The following is a 27,704-nucleotide window of genomic DNA, read 5'->3' on the forward strand; positions in this document are numbered from 1 at the left end:
ATATTATAGCAAAGTCTTAGGAAGTTAAATGCTTGTTAGTCATTCACAGAACAGACACAAATACAATAGTTTGACTACAACTCTCATGATCACAAGCCAGTCTGAGACTAGGCAATTTTAGTGTTCATTCCACAAAAGGCATTTTAAATGCCCCTGCGAAAGACATGTTTGGCATAAGATTGTTCTGCTGTTTTTTGTTGTGTTAGTGTCTACTGACAGCCTCCAACCCTAAACAGACAGTAATAAATGTCCACCATTTATCTTTGCTAACAATGTGGTTAGAGAACGGACAGTTTTATTTCTTTTTAAGTTATAAAATTATGTTGAAATTAAACTAGAGAAAAGAAAGTTTTGTAATGTGATGTTCAAAACAGCACCCACAAAGAGATTCATCCGTGGATAATAGCAGTTACAAGCTGATTATATTATTGCAGCCACTGCTTTGCATGCGTCACGGCCAAGCAACATTTAACAATACGACAATTTAAAAAACAGTTTGTGTTAGTCTTCTATATCGTAGAAAAGGGCAAAGCCAAAAGAATGAAGTTATAGTGCTCAGTATCGTCTATATTCATCGAGCCGGAACTGCAGTAACTCTGGGGCAATATCCATTAAAAAAGCGACAGAAATATCCCACCGAGTGATCCATCTGCATCTCCATTCACTAGAGTTTGGGAAGTTTGTGTCTGCTTCCTACATTGAAAATGTTACCTTCCATCCAATACAAATGAACTGAAATAATATGCAATGGCTTATATTACATGTGTGAAGCTGTCTGACACTTAAACAGTGCACTCTATGCTGTCTTTATGGATCTTATTTGAAGCCCGGGGCCTCCAAATGAAGTGAGCAGGTGACTAGCGTTAATAGTATTACATTTCAAGGTATAGCTCCATGTCGGGAGGCCACTCGCTCTATATACTCTCCCGCTGGGGGTGGTTAATGTAGTGACAGATTGTCTCTGGTCCCTCCCGAGCACAGAATTTGCTGCTCACAATGACGGACAGGTGATATGCAGCACCATAATTAGTGAATTCTACCGTCATGAAGGAGCAGTCGCAGGTTTCACTAAACAGAGTCCACCAATGGGAGGAAAGGAATATACTGGGGTAGGCAACCTTTGGCACTCCAGATGTCGTGGACCTTATATCCCATAACGCTGGCAAAGAATCAAGGGAGATGTACTCCACAATATCTGGGGGTGCCGAAGGTTGCCTATCTTTGGAATATACTGCGCACAGCCTCTTACACAGAACCATTGCAAATGCAGACATGACGGTCACGTCCCGACATGAAAACCAGAAGAGCTGAAGGTGAATAATGAAAGAATGAATGAATGGGAGGAGGTAGGAGATCAAGCAATGATATGACGAGACATGGAATAAGCAGGAGAGGGGGAAAATGAATGGCAAGTAGAACTACATTACAAAATAAGTTTTAATGGACCTGTCTTCCCCTCCCAAGTTGCTCAAGAAATAGTCGTCCTGCCACTACGAACAAGTTGGACAGCATGGGTCTACAGAAAATAAATCACCACCATAAATATTTGACATAAATGGTATGTGTACGTATCCTGTCACAAGGATTTGAGCAGAGAGAAGAAAAATGAGTAACAGCCATGCCTAGAATTCTATCACAACTGTTGTACGTGTCTGACCCATTCAGGATAGGAAGGGACATTCAGGCAGATTTCTACTATTCATTCTGGATTTTCAATTACTGTTCTGGTCTAGGAGTTTGCAGCTTTGTATTTTATATTTTATTTTTACATGGTACGCTACAAATCATTTTTAAAACGTCACTGTGTGGGAGTACATCAGCTAAAGCTGGACAAGCTGCTGAAACCGTTATAATTCATTTACCAGAAAACGTTTGGCTTTCTAACTAGTTATGCTTACATTAAGGCTTTTTGTGACAGTACATTTGTCTGCAAGCTGTGATTACTCATCAAAGAAAATCACAGCAATATAGGTTATACATATAGATAATAAAAAAAGAAGAGTGTCGGCAAGTACTTTCAGAAGATCTAATTTTGAAACAAACTGGATTTTCAATAATAAAAAAAATACAGTAAGTCATAATTCAGGGTGATTTCCTAAAATAAATTATAATGTGCTACCTGCATTGTCTATCTCAAGGACCCCTCCTCGAAGAGTTCAGATTCTATCATTGTCAAGAAAACCAAAACTAGGTAAAACGAATCTACCAAACCTCATATATAGGAAGTACCATAACATGTATTACTATGACAATTAGCGTCTGCCTTCTCAATTCCTCTTCAAAAGAATAACAATATTTGAAAGATGGGATGTATCAAGGCAGACAATGTAATAGAGTGCTCATGCCATTGTACAGAACACTGGTGAGACCTCACTTGGAGTACTGTACGCAGTGCTGGAGACCGTATCTTCAGAAGGATATTGATACTTTAGAGAGAGTTCAGAGAAGGGATACTAAACTGGTTCATGGATTGCAGGATAAAACTTACCAGGAAAGGTTAAAGGAACTTAACATGTATAGCTTGGTGGAAAGACGAGACAGGGGGGATATGATAGAAACATTTAAATACATAAAGGGAATCAACACAATAAAGGAGGAGACTATATTTAAAAGAAGAAAAACTACCACAACAAGAGGACATAGTCGTAAATTAGAGGGACAAAGGTTTAAAAATATTATCAGGAAGTATTATTACTTTACTGAGAGGGTAGTGGATGCATGGAATAGCCTTCCAGCTGAAGTGTTAGAGGTTAACACAGTAAAGGAGTCTAAGCATGCGTTGGATAGGCATAAGGCTATCCTAACTATAAGATAAGGCCAGGGACTCATGTAAATATTTAGAAAATTGGGAAGACTAGATGGGCCAAATGGTTCTTATCTGCCGTCACATTCTGTTTCTATGCATAGTTCGCGCATGTACTTAAGACAAAACTGTGAATTAGTTCACATTTTGGTGTTCAGGGATACCAACACAATAGCAAATGTATCATTTGTTTGTCCCACTTTACAGAAATATTGGGGCTATACAGGGCCTTTTCCTGCAATTTCAGACAGGATCTGAACTATTTATCAAAGAAGCACATTTTGTCACACTGTAGCTTTAACAAAAAATGAAACAGAAAAAATGAAACAGAAAAATGGTCAAATACAATTTCAAGGAATGTAAACTAATGTGGCCACAAGGCGCTCATACAATAAGTACAGTTCACTAAGCATTGCGCCATAATAGGGATAGCAGCCTGAAAAAATGTATATGTAGCGTTTCATAACGTTTGCTAATAACAGTTTCTGTAAAGCAGGCCAGGTACATAGGTAGACTCCCAGATGCTGATGAACTGTAATTCCTATGATGCTCTGCCAGACTTCAAAAACGCAAATCAACATGGAAATTGTACCAAACTGGACTTGTGGGTCAGCCGTTTAGAACTTGATGTATGGGTATCGACAGAGAACGGTTAGAAGTGGCCATTTTTAAAGGGATTTGAGAAAAAAAGTGGCTCTATAAGAGTAGGCAATCCTTCTTCTTCCCAAACACTGCCTCTACCCAGGCACATTTAGCTTAAATTAGTATACTTATTTTAGCTCATATTTTATATTTTTTTTCATCTCTAAAAAGCTCCCTGGAAAAGGTTTCCTGCAAAGACCCACACTACAGAAATAGCTGTGCACACATTCATTGCCAAATTGAGCCATTATTAAAATTACCATAAAATTGCAATCTTCTAGGGGCTGAAGCCATTTGTTTAGTTTTTTTTCACAGCGCAGTGAAATTAGAATTGGAACAGACACAACAAAAATGTTTCTGATAAAAGTCTTCATAAAACAAACAAAAAAAAGAAATGTTATCTTAAAAAACACATTTTCATTTTATTGCACAGCCCCCCAGCTAATTAAAAACTAAAAGTTAGCTATCGGATCTTACCTTTTTTAAAAAAAAATTATTATATCGTGAAAGGAACACTATAGTATTCCCAACGCTCTAGAGACCTGGTCACCTAAATGGTGAATAAATGGTTAATTGACCAATTATTTGCTAACCATAATCCAGCGTCAGGCTTCCTCTGCGCTGGTGGCCTCTCCACCTCCATCTACGTCAACTCCTGCGTGGAGCCGAATGCACATGCGCGGCCAGAAGCGCGAGCACATTCAAACCCGCCTACAGGAAAGCATTACTCAGTGCCTTCCTATGGGGATCTCTTGACACTTGACTCCATGAGGACGTCCAGCGTCAATTAAGTGCGATTTACTCTGTGTAAATCGCGGAAGTGGCCTCTAGTGGCTGTCAGGGAGACAGACACCAGAGGCTGGATTAACCCTGCAGTGTAAACAGCTGCAGGGTTAAAACTAGGGGGTACCTGGCACCCAGACCACTTCATTGAGTTGAAGTGGTCTGGGTGCCTATAGTGGTCCTTTAAGCTAAAGTTGTTTTGGTGCTTAGTGGTCATACCATTTATTTACACTGCATTCCTGGTTGGCCAGGCACAGCCAGAGAGTAAAATGATAATTTATTGAACCAGCATAGTGCCATATGCGTGTGTAAGGAACGATCACAGTGTTTCCTGAGCACATAGTACTCCTGGAGCATTATGGGACCATGTCGCCAGCCTAGACATGGAATACTGCAGATGAAATGGTTTTAATTTGCTTCTATTCGATCCAATGCAGCAAGGGTTTCTAAGGGGTGGGAGAATGAGGAGCTACCTCTTCTAGACAACTGAAAGTTTAATCATAAAAGAGAATTGTTTATTTTCCTTAATACATTGTATCACCATGATAAGGATCAAATGCAATGTTTCAGCATGTGAGAGAAAAAATAATAAAATAAATATATATATATTATAGTTACAGAAGGTGGTGTTCTTATATGTTCAAATTAATTCACGTTATTTGTTTCCTTGGAAACTGGCGGGAGCAATTCACTTATTAGAAAAATAACAACTGCCCGGATGAGGAAGAAGTTTATTTTTTTATTTTTTCAATCTCTCAAAATTAGCCTAACCTTGAGAAAATGATCAACTTAGTTAATGACCAAATAAAAGTTGGTGGAAACCTATCAAATTATATTGAGGGTTACAAAGACGAGCTCCTTGCTCAGTATCAGTCTTTTCTGGTAATGATGGAAAGGAAATCGAAACATTCTAACTGAGGCCGCCCCCCCCCCCCCCCCCCCCTATTTATTTTAACTCAAAGTCCAGTGATAAGATGGGAAATATGGGAAGTTATTCTTCCCTCTATATTTTTTATATTATTTTTGTTTTATTTTCTCAATGTTTGCACAATTGAGTAGAGATCTTCACCGATGTCTCTCCTCAACTTCCCTTTCAATTACTTATTGCTACAGTAATAGTGCGGAAAGTCATCTCCTAGTTAATTAGAATAAATGTCAAATTCAAAATGACAGTGTTTTAGCTGAAATTTGATTTTTTTTTCCCACAACAGTTAAAAAATAAAATTAAGATTTTAACCTATACTGTCCAGGGTAGATCATACGACAAATGGGCAAATTCAAAACTGTGTTTAAAGGTATAAAAGAAGATTTAAAAAAAAAAAAAAAAATCCATTCAACATACATGGAGGACAAGTTTCAGGGACACAAATCCTCGGAAGAACTGATTTGTTTGCAATATAAGTGCGTTAACACAAAGCAAAGAATAGGAAACTTTCAGTGGAAAATGTTTATCTTTTCATGTTACAGTAAAAGTTGCATTTCAAGCAAGTAAGAAAATGATTAAAACCCCGCTGGCGTCTCACACCCAACCCAACAATATCCGAATATCTTCAGTCAAGGTACCCAGCAAACAAACTGTACTGCATCGCTTTAAAAAAAAAAAAAAAAAAAAAAAAGGTTTACTAACCCCCATTCCCATCAAGCTAATTCATCCCTGTCTGAGCAGAATGCTCTCCCCAGCTGTTCCTACCTCCTATAACCTCCGATATACGTAGTACCAGCACTTATTTAGTCTACCCCTGGGCCGGCCTTAGGGGTGTGCGAGCTGTGCGGCCGCACAGGGCGCCATGGTGCAGGGGGCGCCGTGCGGCCGCACAGCCGGCCGGAATTAAAAAAAAAAAATTATTATTTTTTTTTTAACATTTCCGGCGGGGGCGGAGCTTACCGTGCGGCGGGGGCGGAGCTAAAAGCGCCGGAAATCTGCTGCAGGGGAAGCAGGGAGGAGTCCCTGCTTCCCCACCAAACAGTCACCAGGAGCTGCACTGCCTCCACAATGAGTGATTGTCAGGTGAGTGTGACTCTCTGCCTGTGTGTATTACTGTCTATGTGTGTGTATGACTATCTGCCTCTGTGTGTCTGTGTGTATGACTGTCTGCCTGTGTGTATTACTGTCTGTGTGTGTGTGTGTGTGTGTGTGTGTGTGTATGACTGTCTGCCTGTGTGTATTACTGTCTGTGTGTGTGTGTGTGTATGACTGTCTGCCTGTGTGTATTACTGTCTGTGTGTGTGTGTGTGTGTGTGTGTGTGTATGACTGTCTGCCTCTGTGTGTCTGTGTATGACTGTCTGCCTGTGTGTATTACTGTCTGTGTGTGTGTGTGTATGACTGTCTGCCTGTGTGTATTACTGTCTGTGTGTGTGTGTGTGTGTGTGTGTGTGTGTATGACTGTCTGCCTCTGTGTGTCTGTGTGTATGACTGTCTGCCTGTGTGTATTACTGTCTGTGTGTCTGTGTGTGTGTGTATGACTGTCTGCCTGTGTGTATTACTGTCTGTGTGTGTGTATGACTGTCTGTGTGTATTACTGTCTGTGTGTGTGTGTGTTTGACTGTCTGCCTGTGTGTGTCTTTGTGTATGTCTGTGTGTGTGACTGTCTGCCTTTGTGTGTCTGTGTGTGTGTGTGTATGACTGTCTGCCTGTGTGTGTGGATGTCTTCCTGTGTGTGTGTATGGCCGTCTGACTCTGTGTGTGTGTGTGTGTGTGTGTGTGTGTGTGACATACAACCAATACACGCATATCACACACTGTTAATACACCCATTACAAATATCACACATAGCATACATATCACACACAGTCATCACACCTACTATCACATACACAGACAACACAAACATTACAGCATACATGGATGATGGGGGGGGGGGGCGCTGTGAAGATTTTTCGCACAGGGCGTCTAAATGCCTACGGCCGGCCCTGAGTCTACCTCAATACAAAAAGAAAGCCGCCCGATCGGGGGCGGGGCCGGGCGGCCATGCCAGCAGGCTGCAAGGCATTGCAGCTCCAGGGGAAATCAACTAAAAATGGGTACTTACCCACCACAATCAGCCTGGAACCCCCTGGAAGCGTGCGATACAGGGCCCTGGAGTGTCCCGGTGCAGCTGGGGCACCTGATATCGGGTGCACTGGGTCCTGGTGAGATGCTCCGGGGCTTGGGGGACTGAGGCCTACCCGGGAGGCGAGTGGGGCGGACGGCCGCTGCCTCGCTCTCTGCCCGGCGAACACTGAGAACCACAGCAACACGGGGGGCCCCCGGCCCCGTTCACCCCCCCCTCTGGGCCGGCGGGGGTTATCCCGGTCCCCACCAGGCAACCAACACATTGGCAGCGCTCCTGGGGGACTTACAGCCTAAAGTCACCGACTGCCATGCGGCTCCAACAAGATGGCTGACAGCGAAGCACCTTCCATACATGGAAACAGCGGCTCTGCTGCTCACTTACACTGCAGGGCGAACCCCAGAAGCTGATCCAGCGCCTGCCTCAGCTGAGAATGTCTCTCTGGGGTCCCCTACCTCTCAGCCCACAGACCAACACTGAAGAAGTGCCCGGGAAGGTCACCTCCAAACGATGACTTCATCGCCACGTTCCCCCACCTGGTCACTGTGGCCGGTAAAGCACCATACCCCCATACTCACATGCCGGACGGGTACTGGGATCGCAGAGATCCGCAGACACTTGGGCCAGCAGTGGGTCCTCGGGACTTTATAGACTCTGGTATGCCCCAAGAGTAATTTCTCTGCTGGAGAATGGGATGCCGCTCACCAACAACTCCTGATACCAAAAGCGACAGGTACCCCAACTCCACACGACAGACGGCATATAAGGCATACCGACCGCCTTCACAGCAGACACCTTGGCTGTGGTTGACAATTAATGGACATGTCTGCAGCCGAAGCCACAGTTGAAGATACAGCGCAAGACAGACCTACCACCCAGATTAGCGCAGAAGATAACCCAGCATGCCACAACCCGCCTGGTGGCACATCACTCATTTAAGCAACTCTATTAACCAAGCTGTAGTTTTATATAAACATATGTACACACTTTAGTTTAACACTGAAGCATAACTTCACGTGCATACCACAAGCCTACTACAATGTTGGAAGCCTGTTTTTTATTCTTGTTCTTTTATCGTTTAAAGTGCATATCCTGACTAGGCATACCTCATGCATCTTATCACTACGACCCAACCAATGTACGACTTCACGTAAACTGACATACTCAACATCAGCTAATGTACCATTTAAAAATGATAAATGCTTAGTTTAACTTGTCTATCTTAACTATAAAATGTGCAGTCTTGTTTCAAATAGCCATGGAAATCTATAATATGTATTCTTGTTCGTGCTATCGTGGCACACCATGCTCGATTGTAATTCCCTGCACGCTATAAATAAAGAATTCAAAAAAAAAAGAAAGCCGCCCGATCCTCATTTTCATACTGAGCACCACAATTCTGGAACGACCTCCCACACACTTTCAAATCTTCCCCAGGCTTTTAAATTATTTAAGAGATCCCTCTCTACATATTTTAAAAACAGAATGCACCTATCATGGTTGATTATATATTTCTTACCTGTTCTATGTTTCATTATGTATACACATTGTGTATTAATATTGTTTTTATATTTTATTTTACCCTATTGTAACAATGCAATATTTTGTGGACCCAGGACATATTTGAAAACGAGAAAACTCTCAATGCATAAATAAATAAATCCAAAGCTCTATTCAACCCCATATTGACCACACACTTAATTTTGATGTAGTAGCATATCATTTACACGACTACAGGTTGCTCTCCTATCAATAATATCATACAACAGGTAACATGGATTTTAGATAAGTGAATGAGCAGACTGCGCCAGGGTCTGTAGACCTCAATGAACCGTTATATCCATGGTACAGCAGGGACATTACATTAGATCCATGGGAGATACTGGAGGATTCCCCACTTGTAAACCGCTTCCTTAAAATGACTTATGTTTTCTGAGCTCAATCCGATCGCCTTCATGGGAAACAGTGATGAATGAGTGTTCTCCTCATTGTCTGCTCATCCTTCTTGTGATGCGTCAAAACCAAAATCGGAGTTTATCGCACTGGGCAGAATAATGTGTCAGGTTCAGCGGGAGTCCCATTAATCGTGTCTGAGTGAGCGTTTGATTTATTAGGACTATTACTTTCATTATCTTATCTGTGAAGTGGAGAGCACTACAGATCATTCAGCGTGGAACGTCCATTAAAAACAAACTAGGGGAGAGACACAGGCAGGCTGGTGGAGAGGGGGAGGCTGACTCATAGGAATTACAGAAATAAAGCTACTGAAACAATCAAATAATGTGTAACAAGTTCACTGCAACTGGTAGCAAAGGTTTAACAATGCTAATAGACTCCTATAAAACAAATGCAGGCAATCATCAGAATTAAAGATCTCAGAATGGAATGTTGATGAGTAAAAAATGGTTCTATTTTTACATAGATGGGTAAAGCAAAGAATATATTTAAATTAATTTATGGCTCCTATTTTTAGATTTAATTAAACCTTTTTTTTTTTTTTTTTTTTTTTTTTTAATCACAGATATAAATTATGTATAATATACCTACAAGCTCGAACAGGAAAGAAGAAAAAACAAAAATTCATTCAAGAATTAATTAAATAAAAATGTTGTTAGATATGAGAAAAGTGGTACTTCCACTTTAAAAGTTACGGTATCTTTTGCATGCAGCGGTTATTAATTAAGGGACAATTTAGAATGCAAAAGAAGATCCACAATATGGAATATACACAATTAACTGAAATGGAGTTCACTGAGCTAATTACATTAGAGAATTGATAAAGAAATATATGGCATGAAAAACGTTCTCTCTTCAAATGATGTGTATATATGTAAAAATTAATTTTCAAACACCATTAAGGTGAGAAAGGACATAGTATGGAAGTCCAAGTACTAATATATTTTTTTTATAAGCAGAATCGAGCAATAATTTACATTCAAATGAATGGACCTTATAATGAAATGCACAGAAGTGCGATCTGATCCGCAAGTAGGAAGTACCACGTGGAACGCAAATATCCCGTAGGTGGAAGCATAGAAAAGAAAGATAGCGTCGGCGGAAATTTCTAAATAGCCGAAAATTGCGAACAGCTGGAGACAAGTTGGAGGAATGGCTATTTACAACTGCCAGTCAGCAAGGACACAAAAGGATTGGATACATTGAAGGGCGATGCGCCCCAACACAGCCGATGGCTATCGTGATTCACCCTATTTAAGATCAAGGGACTGAGGGATGGGTAGGCTGATGAATTGTTTGGCATTTGTTATTAATTTTACATACATTTTTGGTCCCTGAGGAAGTTCCCACTAGGGAACGAAACGCGTAGGACCTTATTAATTTTTTATTGTATTTTCATTTATTGTTTACACTACCTACCTATTGTGTTCCTGATACCTGCTCGAGTGAATGGAATACTAAGAGGAGTTCTGGATCAGACACCAATACAGGGGAGTATTTTGTGACATACGCGTACTCCATTGATGTCTCTGAGTGCAATCATTACAGCAGTGAAATATTTTTATATACTATGTTGCACTATGTCCGGTTTATTTAATTTTTTTTTAGGTATACAACTGTCACCCACTTGTTCTTGTTATCTCTATTTCACGTGAAGATCACTCACAGGGAAGTGATCGTGGGAAGCTGTATACGAAAGGTAAGTGCAGTAATTGTTTTTATCTCTTATAGGCACTTATTTGTGGTGTTTAAAGGGATACTTACATATAGATAGTTTAAATACTTGTCTGTTAGTCCACCTATTGTACAGCGCTGCAGAATTTGTTGGCATTTTATAAATAATAAAAATACTTTGTCAAACTGTTCATGAGTAGTTAACCAAAAAACAGGTGTTTTCCCTGACACCCAGAGACTAACCTCTCCCCATCCACATGGACAATGAATTTACATCAATATCTTCAAATCTGGACAACAGGGATTGCCTGTGTGCTGGATTAACCTGCCACTGGCACCCTCAGCCTATCAAACCATATTGGAGAAGTTTGACAAACAAATGAGCTGCAGAGTGTTCCTTTAACTAGAACAGCCCCTAATGCCCAGCTATGTAGCCTCTCGGGAAAATCCATGTTCGAGGATAATTTCACAGAGAGCTGTATTTTTGGAGAAAAACGAAAATGCTGTATATTTCGGAGTGGAAATGGTGAGTTTACGGAGCAAAACAATTTTCAACAAAATGAAGGAACATTAACAAACCAGCATTTATACATTTAGGAATTTTGCTTGTTATGAAGTAAAAGACTTGGTATGAATACTTACAATGAACTGCTCAATATCCCGTTCTAGGCCTACGTTGGGCAGATCTGGCATCATATGTGATACGACTTTAAAGCCTGCGTCCTTGGACAGGTGGAAAGACTCACACACAGCTTTGACAGTGTGCCCCCTACAGGAATGAATCAGAATTAATGAATAAAATGCAGACAGGAGAAAATATCTATATATAAATTGCAGTAATGACTAAGCGATGGAATTGTATGCTCGCTATCATCCTAGGAGAGTGACTGGACTGGCTGAGTAGCAGGAGAGTGGTACTTCTAAAACACTATCACCAACCTACAGAATATGCAACTGCTTAATGTTCAATATTCTGTATTCTGCTTAATGTTTCCCCCTAAAAAAAACAAAAAACCTCAGTTGCTGAAAATAATGGCATGTCTTATTTGATAAAATGTTTTAATTTCGGAATTGACATTCCATCTCCCAAAATAAAACATGTTTAGTTTTTTTTATTAAATTCTTTACTTTTGCATGACACATATCATGGTCAGTGGTTACAAAGCAAATCAAGAATTCAGAAAATGTACATGATATGTTGCATTCTCCGGCCACAATATGAAACATGCAAACAATGTGTGTAACCAACATACTGGGTCCGAGGGCTCCCAAAATCCAGTTTCGTCATGGTTTTTGGGTTACATTGTCAATGCTCATATTTAAGGTCCCTAAAACACAATTGTTATTGACATGGCCCACATGCTGGGCAGATTACAAAGGGTTATGGGTATGTGACCAGGATCAATCACCTTTGCCACCAGGTGAGAAGGAGGTTAATGTGGTCTTCGGCACGTAGAGTACACACAGTAAATGCAGTACTTGGCTCAATCCTTTCCTCTAACCTCTTTGAGGGTACACAGAAAGCACAGAGCACGTAAACAGAAAAACTCATTAAGGATGATCGTCATCTTAACTGGCTTTTACCAGATCAATATTTACAATCATTTTCTAGAGTCGATCTTTGAGTGTCTGGTAACTAACTAACAGCTGTAGAGTAAATACATGCCAACAGACGCATGCACTAACTAAACGACGTGTGGACTACAAGTCTCATTACACTCAGACAAGGACGATGAAGACCGTAAAGTCCCCTTTGCTTTGTTTTAAATGTTTTTTATTGTGCTCACAAAATAACGGCAAAAACCTCTCAAGGGTGAAGTTGAGTGCAATGTTGCCTGCGCAGAGGCATATTATTCAGAAGGATTAGTAATGTACATGGGCCTGCGCAGAGGCCAATTATCACTTTACATTATATCAGAAGCGAATAATGCTCAGTTATCATGTCCTAATGTATATTAAACGTGCATAAACTTTACAGGTATTTATAAATCTGAACTTAAATCAAACATAGAAAGCAGCGTTTAAGTGCTGTGTTCCAACAGTTATAGCAGTATAAAGGCAATTGATAACATTTATCTGGCTCATTTCTCGGGCAAGGTTGTTGGTGTGGAATTTCACATCATGAAAAAAAAAATTATAAAAATATTTTTTATAAAAAAAAAAAAAAAAAAAGGGAATAAAAAAAAAAAAAAAAAAAAGAATGATTATCGACTAAGTCTTGACTGAGGTATGTATATTATGGCATTAACAGGCCTACCTTAAGTAAAGCAATCAATAGTCCAGGTCAATTCTTAGTGAGCACTTAAGTGAAGGAAAATAATAGTTGCATATGTGCCTGCGCAGAGGCTAAATACAGTTGTACCACACAATATCAGTCATCTGTATGTTCCATGCTTATAAATTCTGAGCCGCTGACCTGCGATGCACCTTGTCTAGTGATGTTATTGCTAATTTTATGCAGTGTAGAATGCACTACATGTATCGGGCAGGTCAACGTGAGAAGCCCTTGGGTGCCTTCGCTGAGGCTTGCGTGACCTCTCATGTACACAAGATGGGCGCAACATGTAAAGGGAGTGGATATGTGTGTTGCGGATTGACAGACTGAATGCCGGGAAAAACTAAAGTGTGGTGCTGCGCGTCTGGATAATTGCGCCTATGCATCCTTATAGTAAAAGCGCCTGTATAAATAATTGGGCTCCTGATTAAAAATGCTAAAACTTTAGCTCATGCAGGTATTACAGCATAGGTAGCGTGTACTTGACTGACGCACCATACTGGGCTGCTGTCAGGAGGCAACGAGGAGTCATCGCTGTCTGTTGTGTGGCAGCGCCCAGTATAGTGGTGCATAGTGGACGCATACATTAAAGCAGCGGTTAGTTAATTACAGGATAGGCAAGCCTGAAAATGAGTGTATAATCGTCAAGGCTGGTAACTTATATACATGTCCCACTGAGTAAGGACAGTTCTAAGCCTGGATTTAAGCTTGTCAATATTCGCCACCCAATGCAGCAACTTGGCTATTTAAGTAAGCAATATTAAAAACGTTAAGTTCTTATGCATGCTAGCCTAGAGTTTACTTGTCCATATTTGATTTTAGTAAAGCCGGTGTTCGCCTACGTAGAGCCGCAAATTTTAGCACAGAAAAAGGTACACATAGTATCGCCTGCACAGGCGGATTTATCAAAGCTGAAGCATTGCGTTTTGGTCTGGTCATGCACTGCCATTATAGTGTAACGATTAACAGTAAACTTTGGCCCCTGTAGGAGCTGTTTAGTTGGTTTAAGCAAAACAATTTGTGCATTAGCCGCTAGCAACTTGGCAACTTAAACAATTTCTGCGGGACAGAGTAAGAAATTTTTCGCAGCAATCATAAATGTTAAAAGTAATAAAGGAAAGAAAAAAAAAATAATAAATGTGAATTATAAAACGGCAGGACCATTATGCAGTCTAACTGGGTCAGTTCAATATGTGGATTGGAGTCACTGCACTGGAGAGAGCGTTATAGCGTCTGGGGGGAGCCTCCATGGCATTGCTATCACACTGTCCCTGGGTCGCCAGGCCTCCTTCCATCACCCCCATGCCGATCCCTGCTCGCCGGTCTGGCCCTCCGCAGGATTGTGGGCACTCAGGAGCACGAGCTGTCCGTTGGACCCCACCACAAAAGTCCTCCGGTCGTCTGCTCCCTGCACCTCCCCAACTCCACGTGGGCCCTTTGAGGTGTATACTCCTGTGTCTCACCCGGTGCCGGCCACATATTTGGAGCTGGTGCCCAGCCCTCTCGACCACCGGTCCGTCGGGAGGTTGGTGCGGTCCCGCCCCACCGGGCTCACAGCGTCGGGGACAGGGCCCTCCGGGGACCTCCCTGACCCAGAGGCCCGGGTATCCACCTCTCCCGCAGCTGGGGACGCCACACAGGGGATCCGTTGGGCGCTCGGCTCTGCCAGGGCCCGTGTGAGCCGCCCGTGGCAGCCCCCTCTGGTGTTTCTCTGTTCGGAGTAGGTCTTCGGGCGGGCTCCATTTCGGTCGCCTTTGCCCGTACAGGCGGTCAGCTCCGACCCCACGCGGTATCTTCCGCCCTGGAGTGTGCCGCCGCCATGTGGCCGGGGGTGTCCCCCGCCCCGGCCGGTTGGGGGGGAAGCGAGGGCGTCCCCTTTGCTTTGCAATCAAGCAGTTGGACTACAACTCTCAGTACTTTTTCGTGAGTAGCACAGGTAGATATTATACAAAATGCTGAATATTTCATTCTAAACTAGCTTACTTGTTTTCTCAAACCATCCATCATAGATTTTTAAAAATGGGGGTTTAGTTTCAAAGTATAGCCTTATATTGCAACACTGGTTTGACTGTTTGTTCTTGTGAGTTTGTCTGAATGCCAGGCAATTATACCATAACAGGCAACCAGGGTTATAATAAAACTCAGAATTTTCACAAATCAAATCCAAATTTAAAAACTGAGGCAAAAATAGCCGATCTGGAACAATTCGCCAAATCTCCTATTTTTGCCTCAGTTTAGCCGTTTGGATTTAATATGAGAGGATTCTAAGTTTAAATAATGACTCTATAAGTCATCAGTACAAAAGTAATATTCAGAAGCATTTTTATTGATTTATGGAGGATCCAAAACATTGTACTCCCCCCTCCCTCTGTTATTTGAAGTTTCTCGAAAGATTGCACCTCTTAAAAAGAACAATTACATGTACATTATATTAAAAAAAATCATTTGATTCTTATTTTCTTCCAATAAGGATTTAAACAGTTCTGGTATATAAATACCTACAAAATGCTAACACACGCAAAACTACAGGACATTGATTGCTATGGCCGATGGACATTATCACCCTCCCCACACTTACATTATCTGCCGAACATTAAAATAAAGGCGCTTTTAATGACACTCACAGCCTCCACAAAGCAATTATTGTCAGCACTTATTCCAGATTGTCTCAGTGTTTAAACGTAAAGTAAAAGAAGTTTCTCTCTCTCGCCCACCAGCTGATTATCTTAAAACGGTGGCGGTCTGGATGTGCTGGTATTTATTGAGAGGATGCGTGTGTTTAGACACCACATCGACAGTTCTAAGTAAAAAAATATATATATTTCTTGAATGTCAAGGATACAGTTACTTGCCAAGCTGTGATTACAGCAAGAGTATGAACAAGAAGGGTTTAAAGGGTTACTCCAAACAAAAGAAACGGTGTTCTTATAAAACATTGATTTTAGATGGAGTAACCCTTGCATTCCCCGGCCTTAAATATATTTAAAAAAATTAATAAATAATTAATTATATTTATATTATATGTTTTCTGTTCCGCTGCTGAGGTCAAGTGTCCCTCAGCCTAATTCTCCTCCAGTGACTTCTCTTTTTCACTGCAGGGGTGGAACCTTTCATGACGACGAGCTGAAAGAAGGACTTGGGCGACACTGGACAAGTGGGGGCATTGTGCCACCATTGGTCATCTGTCGCCAGCATGCTATATGTGCAAAGGCAGAGTGGCGCTCTTAGTCATCGTTCGCCACCATGCTTTATGTGCCCTGGCAGTGTGTGCCATTGGTTATCGTTCGCCAGAATGCTTTATGTGCCTGGGCAGTGTGCGCCATTGGTCATCTTTCGCCAGAATGCTTTATGTGCCTGGGCAGTGTGCTGCCATTGCTCACCATTCGCCACCATGCTTTATGTGCCCGGGCAGTGTGTGCCATTGGTTATCGTTCGCCAGAATGCTTTATGTGCCTGGGCAGTGTGTGCCATTGGTCATCGTTCGCCAGAATGCTTTATGTGCCTGGGCAGTGTGCTGCCATTGCTCACCATTCGCCACCATGCTTTATGTGCCTGGGCAGTGTGCTGCCATTGCTCACCATTCGCCACCATGCTTTATGTGCCTGGGCAGTGTGTGCCATTGGTCATCGTTCGCCAGAATGCTTTATGTGCCTGGGCAGTGTGCTGCCATTGCTCACCATTCGCCACCATGCTTTATGTGCCTGGGCAGTGTGCTGCCATTGCTCACCATTCGCCACCATGCTTTATGTGCCTGGGCAGTGTGCCGCCATTGGTCATCTCCAAACAGTAATTTAAAGTGGTCATGGTGCCTGTAGTCATTATGTGCATCATTTTGCAATGAAACACTGAACATACAGATATTAGCATTAGAGGTGTAACTTCATCTCTGGCCACCTTACTGGGGCATCATCAGCTAGCACAGAACAAGACTTCTAGGGGGGGCTAACATCAATTCTCTGCATGTTTATATGGACAGAACTGCATTTATTGGCTGAGAGTCAGCTGACACTCTTAACCAATGAACGATTGGCATGATCTTCATCCGGCTTCGGCAGCTCTGCTGAAGCTCGATGCACGTCACCCATCATAGAGGCCATTCGGTGCCGGGCAGACACCCAGGTAAGACGGCAAATAATTGCAAAATTGTCCCATTACTGGTAAACAGGACCCAAACATCCCTCTTTAGGAGGACAGAAACATTTTAAAAAAGGAACACTCTAAAGCTAGAAATACAAACATATTTTTCTAATGTTAGAGTGATTTCCTAATTCTTTAGATTATCCCACCATAATAAAAGTTTAATAAGGGTTTGCTACCCTTATGTCCCTTGCTACGTATGATCTCAGCCAATCCAGTACTTCCCCCATAAAGACGCATTGGGGGGCAGCCATGCTGCGCCAATCAGCATTTCCTCGTAGAGATGCATATGCTCAATGCATTTCCATAGCGAGAGTTTGGCATCTTCATACAGAGTGTGAAGAGGTTAAATGTCAGTCCTGTAAAGATTGCAAGACTGCAACAGGAAGGGCTTCTAGTGGCAGGCTGAGTGACATCCAGAAGAGGTGTCCCTAGAATGAAATGTAATCACCGACTGTTCTCATTGTTGAATCTGTAGGGACATTCACTTTGTACCAGAACCACTATATTAAGCTTTGGTTCTGATACTTAGAGTTTCCCTTTAAGGTACAAATTCCTTTGTTCCCCGTTTTCTGGGATCCACACGGTGGATGTGTATGAGTGTATGGCAGTGTTTTCCCAGCAATAAAAGTGTTTTAGGAGTTAACACGAGTTAGATTATTAGTTTTGCACTAAACTGCTTTTTTCATAAAAGCCCCCAAGTCACAAATCCTGAAATGACAGGGTCCCTCTTTGGCACCTGACATAAGACATGTAGTGGAGTATTAATTGACGTTGGGGTAATGGGGCTATTATTACAGATTTAGATGTTGCATATTGCTGCTGAACCTAAAAACAAAAAAATACAAGAGCTCACTATGTGCAATTTAATTCTACTTTTAGGCTATTTCCAATCAGACAGTGCTGCAGCATCAATTTGATTCCTTCAATCTGACTAATTCCATACACAGCTTAATTAAAGCAAAATAAAGATTACAAAAATAAAATAAAAACAGATCTGAATTTGTTCTAGAAAGCAGTGAAAGGAAAAAAGACCGTGGCATGGTCCGGTTAAAACAGAACAATACCTTTTCATACTAACTGCCGCCACCTGTTAGGATATATAGTCGTTGTGCTTTAATTATTTATAAAAAAAAAAAAAAAAATGGCAATTGCATTGTGCAGAAGGTATTATTTCTGGGTTCTGTATGATGGATGGAAGAGGAGGAAGGAGGAGTATGGGAATGCTTATAATTAAAATAAAAGGCTTATTAAAGGAACACTAGAGGGTCAGGAACACAAACATGTATTCCGGACCCTAGAGTGCTAAACCCATCATTTAGGTGGCTTGCCCCCCCTTGGTCCCGTTTAAAACTCACATTATTTCACTGGCCCCGCCCCCTTGGCAACATCATCAGTATTGTCAATGGTTTCCAATGGATTGGATAAAATCGGCAAAGGGGCGGGGCCAATCATCACCTCCTCATAGAGATGCATTGAACCAATGCATCTCTATGAGGAAAATTCAGCGTCTCCATGCAGTGCGTGGAGACGCTGAACGGCAGTGTTGCCTGTCGTGAGCGCACCCTACTTCAGTAGTTTGCGTGACGTAGTTGTGGTGGTGTATGGGTTAAAGTTCACTATTTGTCTAATGATAAAATCCCACGTAACACCACCCACACTTCAGCATAATAATTTAACTATTACTATTTCAACGCTGCCACCACCAAGACAATTTATAAATGGGTTGCCTTGGTCCCCCCGGTAAATCAATAATAAAAACCCACCAAATACAACTTAGCCCAATATTTGAGGAATTGCAAAAATACTAATTAGTCTATTCAGGTAACGTGATTCTTTACCAGACAAAGGTAGAACTTAAAGGACCATTATAGGCACCCAGACCACTTCAGCTCAATGAAGTGGTCTGGATGGCAGGTCCCCCCCCTCCCCCCCCTAGGATTAACCCTGCAGCTGAAAACAGCAGTTTCAGAGAAACTGCTATGTTTCACTGAGGGTTAATCCAGCCTCTAGTGGCTCACTGACAGCCCCTGGAGGCGCTTCCGTGATTCTCACTGTGAAAATCACAGTGAGAAGACGCTGGACGTCCATAGGAAAGCATTGAGTAATGCTTTCCTACTGGCGGTTTGAATGCGCGTGCGGCTCTTGCCGCGCATGCGGATCTGACGTCGGCAGGGGGTGGAGAGTTCCCCAGCACGGAGGGAGCCTGGCGCTGGAGAAAGGTAAGTGGCTGAAGGGGTTTTAACCACTTCAGCCCAGCGGGAGGGGAGCCCTGAGGGTTGGGGGGACCAAATGACCCTATGGTGCCAGGAAAATTAGTTTGCTTGGCACTATAGTGCTCCTTTAATAAAGGAATATTTATTATGAGCAAAAAATAGTCACAGTGCATACAATTATTTACACCAACAACAGATATAAACAAAAGGGAGGAAATAACAGAAGTCCTAATTACTTACTCAATTTTTCAAAGTAAACCTTCTGTCTCTGGTAGGAAAGATGGTGACTCACTTAGAATTAGATTCTGGCCCCAAGCGAGTACATGCACCCTTCAGGATCATTAGAGATATACCCTGTGGATTGCCAAGCCTCGCCCTTAAGTGGAGTTAAAGCGTATCCACAGAGATACTAAGTGACCACACCCTTTGTGTCTAGACCCACATCAATCCAAATGGAAACATATGGTTCTATTTTCTCTTATGTACCTGCCACAGAAATAATAATTGCATCTACAAATGTGTTATTATTTTACCATTTCAAAGACATGTCACACTTCTTACTTGCGACCCAATATGCCACTTCTGTTTCGGCTTGATTAGAAGACTGTGCTTGTCACATTCCAAATAAAACAAAAATGAGGCTTAATTATTATTCTGTGGGTAAATATAGATTTTTTTTCCTTTGGATATAATACTGGAACAAGGCTAATGTCCATTAACATATCAAAGAGATACAGGACATATGGCTGAAGCCAGACATTCAGGCTTTTCAAGTGTAGAATCTCACATCTTGCAGAGTAGGGATCGACGGATTATCGGCCGATGTTCGTTATTTTCGGCAATATCGGTATCGGCCAATAAAGATACCGATATTGCCGATAGTACATACCAGGACCGCCGGGCCCATGACGAGCCCGGCGGATCTGGGGGGCCTCGCAAGTGCTTAGTTACCTTCCCAGCAGCTCCCCTGTGTAAATCTTGCGAGTCCCGCGGCCGTCAGAGAGTTGTCACAGGTTACCATGGTAACGCTCCGTGCGGCACACAGGCCGCAAGATTTACACTGGGGAGCTGAAGGGAGCTGCTGGGAAGGTAAGTAAGCGCTTGCGGGGCCCTCACTGCACAGTCCATGCCACCGGACCACCAGGGAAAGCCATAGCCTCCCTTCCTGGCCAGGTAACAAAGACGGAGGGGGGAATACATTTTTTTTTATATTTAAAAAATGTAATTAACAAAAATGCCTCCCCAACCCCATTTTACACAAATTACATACCTACAGAAACAAACACACACACACTACACAAACATACACACTCTGCATTCATTATATACACACACTATACAAACACACACACGGCATTCATTACATACACACACTACACAAACACACACACTCGGCATTCATTACATACACACACTACACAAACACACACACACACTACACAAACACACACACTAAGCATTCATTACATACACACTACACAAACACACACTAAGCATTCATTACATACACACTACACAAACACACACTAAGCATTCATTACATACACACACTACACACTGTGCATTCATTATATATATACACACATACTACACACACACTGCATTCACTATACGCACACTGCATCCACTATACGCACACCAACCAAAAAACACTCTGGAAAGGCAGGGTTTGCATAAAAATACCTGCATATAATGATTATACTCACCGGAATAACTACATTAAGCTATAGTTGTTCTGATGACTATAGTGTCCGCTTAAAGATATTTCTTATGCCCACAACAGGGTAGGTGGTAACTTTAATCTGTTGCTGGGTAAGTATGCCAAGAGTGCAGGGCATTACACAGGAACTCTCCCGGGGGTGGAATTTGGAAAATATCTGTAAGGGAGGAGACTTGCACAATCCCACTTGCTCAAATATATTTTCTATTGCCCACAGTATAGGCTTGAAGAGTGAGCGACACAATGATACACCGTGCTGTGTGAGTGACAGTCAGTGTGATGATACACCGGGCTGTGTGAGTGACAGTCAGACTGATGATACACAGTGCTGTGTGTGTGAGTGACAGTCAGTCTGATGATACACAGTGATGTGTGAGTGACAGTCAGTGTGATGATACACCGGGCTGTGTGAGTGACAGTCAGTGTGATGATACACCGGGCTGTGTGAGTGACAGTCAGACTGATGATACACAGTGCTGTATGTGTGAGTGACAGTCAGTCTGATGATCAACAGGGCTGTGTGAGTGACAGTCAGTCTGATGATACACAGTGATGTGTGAGTGACAGTCAGTCTGATGATACACAGTGCTGTGTGAGTGACAGTCAGTCTGATGATAGACAGTGCTGTGTGAGTGACAGTCAGTCTGATGATAGACAGTGCTGTGTGTGTGAGTGACAGTCAGTCTGATGATCAACAGGGCTGTGTGAGTGACAGTCAGTCTGATGATACACAGTGATGTGTGAGTGACAGTCAGTCTGATGATACACAGTGCTGTGTGAGTGACAGTCAGTCTGATGATAGACAGTGCTGTGTGAGTGACAGTCAGTCTGATGATAGACAGTGCTGTGTGTGTGAGTGACAGTCAGTCTGATGATACACAGTGCTGTGTGAGTGACAGTCAGTCTGATGATACACAGTGCTGTGTGAGTGACAGTCAGTCTGATGATAGACAGTGCTGTGTTTGTGAGTGACAGTCAGTCTGATGATAGACAGTGCTGTGTGTGTGAGTGACAGTCAGTCTGATGATAGACAGTGCTGTGTGTGTGAGTGACAGTCAGTCTGATGATAGACAGTGCTGTGTGTGTGAGTGACAGTCAGTCTGATGATAGACAGTGCTGTGTGTGTGAGTGGCAGTCAGTCTGATGATAGACAGTGCTGTGTTTGTGAGTGACAGTCAGTCTGATGATAGACAGTGCTGTGTGTGTGAGTGACAGTCAGTCTGATGATACACAGGGCTGTGTGAGTGAGTGACAGTCAGTCTGATGATACACAGGGCTGTGTGAGTGACAGTCTGATGATACACAGTGCTGTGTGAGTGACAGTCAGTCTGATGATAGACAGTGCTGTGTGAGTGACAGTCAGTCTGATGATACACAGTGCTGTGTGAGTGACAGTCAGTCTGATGATACACAGTGCTGTGTGTGTGAGTGACAGTGAGTCTGATGATACACAGTGCTGTGTGAGTGACAGTCAGTCTGATGATAGACAGTGCTGTGTGTGTGAGTGACAGTCAGTCTGATGATACACAGGGCTGTGTGAGTGACAGTCAGTCTGATGATACACAGGGCTGTGTGTGAGTGACAGTCAGTCTGATGATACACAGTGATGTGTGAGTGACAGTCAGTCTGATGATACACAGTGCTGTGTGAGTGACAGTCAGTCTGATGATACACAGTGCTGTGTGAGTGACAGTCTGATGATACACAGTGCTGTGTGAGTGAGTGACAGTCAGTTTGATGATACACAGTGCTGTGTGTGTGAGTGACAGTCAGTCTGATGATAGACAGTGCTGTGTGTGTGAGTGACAGTCAGTCTGATGATAGACAGTGCTGTGTGTGTGAGTGACAGTCAGTCTGATGATAGACAGTGCTGTGTGTGTGAGTGACAGTCAGTCTGATGATAGACAGTGCTGTGTGTGTGAGTGACAGTCAGTCTGATGATAGACAGTGCTGTGTGTGTGAGTGACAGTCAGTCTGATGATAGACAGTGCTGTGTGTGTGAGTGACAGTCAGTCTGATGATACACAGGGCTGTGTGAGTGACAGTCAGTCTGATGATACACAGGGCTGTGTGAGTGACAGTCAGTCTGATGATACACAGGGCTGTGTGAGTGACAGTCAGTCTGATGATATACAGTGCTGTGTGAGTGACAGTCAGTCTGATGATACACAGTGCTGTGTGAGTGACAGTCTGATGATACACAGTGCTGTGTGAGTGACAGTCAGTCTGATGATAGACAGTGCTGTGTGTGTGAGTGACAGTCAGTCTGATGATAGACAGTGCTGTGTGTGTGAGTGACAGTCAGTCTGATCATACACAGTGCTGTGTGTGTGAGTGACAGTCAGTCTGATGATAGACAGTGCTGTGTGTGTGAGTGACAGTCAGTCTGATGATAGACAGTGCTGTGTGTGTGAGTGACAGTCAGTCTGATGATAGACAGTGCTGTGTGTGTGAGTGACAGTCAGTCTGATGATAGACAGTGCTGTGTTTGTGAGTGACAGTCAGTCTGATGATAGACAGTGCTGTGTTTGTGAGTGACAGTCAGTCTGATGATACACAGGGCTGTGTGTGTGTGTGAGTGACACTCAGTCTGATGATACACAGTGCTGTGTGAGTGACAATTAGTCTGATTGTGTTTTTTATGATTCATTTGATAATCCCTGGGATTTACTGCAGCAGTTTGCAGTTTAATTACCATACAAAAAACTTTTCTTCCAATGCTACATGGTCACAATGTTAGCGTAGAATTAATTATTGTGACTGACGGGCAATTGTTAATTACACACTCGACAAGTAACCGTTTTATAAAGGATATCACAGGTGCACCCGGCATTCAAAAGTTATATATCTGCATTACTCCAAAAGCTTGATGAGAGAACTTAATATTTTATTCTTTTGTATCTTTTTATCCTTGTCCTACAATTTAGTAGAGGAGTGCTTGACATTAAGAAAGAAATTTCCACCTTTCTAAATGAAGATGCTCACAGTTGTCCCTATCAGAGAGAAAACCTGAGATTATTTTTGGAGCAGAGATATAATCAAGTTTTACCAGAGAGCGGTCAGTAATGGCCATACTTCATGGACTTCTAGTGTCACGACAACTATTAAAGAGGCTAATTCATGACAAAGAGCATTCAATTCTTTTTATCAGTTTGACTAAGTGGCACTTAATATACTCAAGCCGAACTTGCTGAAGAAAAGAAAAGTAAAAAGAGGAAAAGAAAAAGATACAATCACTGAAAATGTCACAAAACTTGGCTGGATGAACAAATGTACCATCTGTGTAGAAACGAAGTGAAAATGATTGAACAATTTGATGGACAAGATACGAGATCAGTTTTCTTTGCTGCACAATATTGCCATAATCTGCAATTATTGAATAGATGAAATTTGAGATAGAAAAACAATTTAATGGACTCTCTTTGTACTGTAACCATTACAACTCATTATAGTGGCTATGGTGCAATGAGACAGACGGTCTCTCGGTTTTCTTTTAAAAGAAAGAATTCACCCCGCACTCAGGTTCTGCTCCATCATCCAGCCATCTACCTGGGAGGTGCCCTGTGAAGGCAGCAGACACCGCAATCTGTCGAAGTCAAATGAAGTAGCAAAGAACACAGGAGACACTCCAAGGTCTAAGATGGTTGTGTTTATAAGAGGGTAATTCTCCTCACAGATAAGTGCAACCCATCTTAGACCTTGGAGTGTCGCCTGTGTTCTTTGCTACTTCATCTGTTTTCTTTTAAATCAGTTTTCTAGCACCTGAAGCCCGATCAGTCGGAGATAAGGCAGAAGATTTACTTCCAAATCAGTTAATGCAGAAGTCCAAGCATCAAAACAACCTTAGCTGAATGAGGCAGTAATGGTTTATAGATTATGCCCCTGCTTTCTTTGCCATTTTTGAGATAAATTACTTTGTTTAAACAGCTGTAGTCACACCTCCCTGCATCTGACTTACACAGCCTTCCTAACACGTCTTCTAAAGACTCCCCTAAAGATTACATTTCCTTTATTGTACAGTCTGTTAAATTTAGAATGTATGATCTCCTGCTGTTAATAGCCTGCTTGAGTCTACAGCAGCCTCCTGTGCGCTATTAAGTAGAAGATTAAAACTTCTAAAGTAAACACAATGTGCTGTAAGATCTGTTTAAAAAAAAAAAAAAAAAAACCTTTCCTTTTTTTTTTTTTGACAGGAGAGGTGTGGCTATGGCTGCATAAACAGAAATAAAAGTGATTGAACTCTAAATGGTGCTCCTTTTCCGCTTTATTTCTCTATTCAAGGTCTCCTGCATTGGATATGGAAGAGTCCCTGGTGTTGCCATTATTTACCACAGTTGGTGTGATTATCCTCGTTAGGCTCTGCTTCATGTGAGTGCATCCATTACCCACCACACATATCCCTCTGTTTTGGGGTTATTACACGATTGTGCATATTTCACTCTTTCATAGTATATCCTGTAAAGATCTATATTGTCCCCTTATTGTTAAAAGGAAAGTGGTCATTCATTTTAGAAATCCACTAGTTTTACATGAGTGGACGTATATCACTCAGTTCACCTATTTTTTAGTAGATAAAAAATAATCTGACCAAACTTCCAGTGGAGCTGACTCGGTAGTTGTCACAATAAGAACCTCAAACTGTGCAGAATGTGTCAGGATTTCCATGTATAATGATCTAATAGCATAAAATAGTACATTTCACTTAGCAATAGAGTATAGTACACCCCTGCCTAGATCAGTGATGGTACAAGGGAGTTTCACCTTAGGGTTTACTAATCTTCATAAGTAATTTCCTAACCATTCTTAAAGTAAGAGCGGGAATATGTTATTCTGTCTACGCATTCACGTTCTGATTCTGCATTTATCAAACTGAAATGGCATCTAGAAAATGACACCGTTACATGGTATCGCTTGATAAATTTACTTAAAACAAATATATATCTCTGCTTCATGCTTCAGCATGGCGTCTTGTCAGTGCCGTACCCAGAGGCTCCATTTCTAGATGTGTATAAGCTGGGATAAGGACGTATGTTTAGTGCTCGATTGTTACAGCAGCATTTAAACCATGCCTTGGAAAAGGATGTGTTTTTTTGGTTTTTTTTTTTTACTATAGTAAATTGTCCCAACGTTTGCATTAAGTGCCAACTCCCCAGAACAGCGGCTCGGAGGACTATTTCAAGGACAGATATATAATAGAGGTCATGAGAAGGGATTACCATTCTTATAGTTAAAAGATTTATTGATTAGATTTTGCTAGCCTCGTGGCAGTAAAATTATCTGTAGTATCTCCACACCCACACAAATTCAGTTGTTTATTGGCAGTTTTTTAAAAGACTGTATGCTTTACAGACAGGTCTACAAAGATCGGTCCATGGATCTCTTTAACTTGATGAAAAGGGGTCCGACAAAGCCTGAAGCAACATGTTTCTCGTCCTGCTGCAGAACACAGAGATGTTCTAATGCGTGTCCTCAATTCCACAAAAAACACATCACTATATTAGATTCATCATACTATATAATACAGGATATGAATGGCTGACAAAACATAGAATTATGACTTTTATGTATGTTTTGTTCAAATTATTACAGGCAAAGCTGCAAAAAGGTTGCATTGTATTCAAATTTGTTAACTATATATATATATATATATATTATATATTATTTGTGGTTGGTAACATAGAGACCGTGAAATACATTGAGCTTGGAGCAAGTCAGTGTGGGTGTGCTGAAACCGACGTAAGGGTATGCCTGTAATAAAAAGAGCCCCCTTGGAAGAATTGTTTTAAAAAAAAAAAAAAAAAAAAGGAGGGGTGAGGTGGGTGGGGTGAACTGAATGCTACGGCAAAGGTAAGAAGGGGGTGTACGGTTTTATAGGAACGCTAACTCCTTCCACAGTGCAGTTCAGCCGAGATCCTGTGGACCATTATTTTTTAAGAAAACAATGTATGTGGTTGCATTAATTAATAATAATGTACAATTACAGTTGAACAAACACATAGTAAAAATGACACAATCCCTCTGTTGGAAACCAGCCAGCGCAGAACACATCAATGGCTTTCCATTACATTGTCATTATATTTAACACAAAAATGGTAACGTGCTATAACATTCTAATAGCAAAGCATAGGTTTTGGGGAGCTCGATCATTTTGGTATCTACTCACCTATTTGTATCTCTAGCCACGTCTTCATAGACACTCTGTACCCCAATTTCCAACCTGGTACAGCCATATGATAACATATCACTCAAATGCCGCTTCAGACAATAATCCGGCCTGGTTTCAATGGTAATTCCAACACACTTTGTATTACTTCTCTCTGAGAACCTGTAATGGAGGATAAAATAATATATTTATTACATTGCCGTAACAGGTGTAAACAAAAGCAATATTCTATAGCTTCATCAAGAGGTCCACAAAAATAGAACAAACATAACATAAAATAATCA

General features: G+C 41.8%; 1 protein-coding gene across 1 annotated transcript in view; it reads right to left on the bottom strand.

The window, feature by feature from the left end:
- The window catches only part of ELP3 (elongator acetyltransferase complex subunit 3), a 157,583-nt gene that overhangs the window by 65,793 nt on the left and 64,086 nt on the right, over positions 1-27,704 (bottom strand). The window contains exons 8-9 of the mRNA XM_063442001.1: positions 27,421-27,582; positions 11,552-11,678 (exon numbers count right to left, since the gene is read on the bottom strand). Coding sequence (XP_063298071.1) covers positions 11,552-11,678; positions 27,421-27,582 — 289 coding nt within the window. The remainder of the gene's footprint in view (positions 1-11,551; positions 11,679-27,420; positions 27,583-27,704) is intronic.

The sequence above is a fragment of the Pelobates fuscus genome, chromosome 2 (genome assembly GCF_036172605.1).
Source record: "Pelobates fuscus isolate aPelFus1 chromosome 2, aPelFus1.pri, whole genome shotgun sequence".
In the NCBI taxonomy this organism is placed as follows: Eukaryota; Metazoa; Chordata; class Amphibia; order Anura; family Pelobatidae; genus Pelobates; species Pelobates fuscus.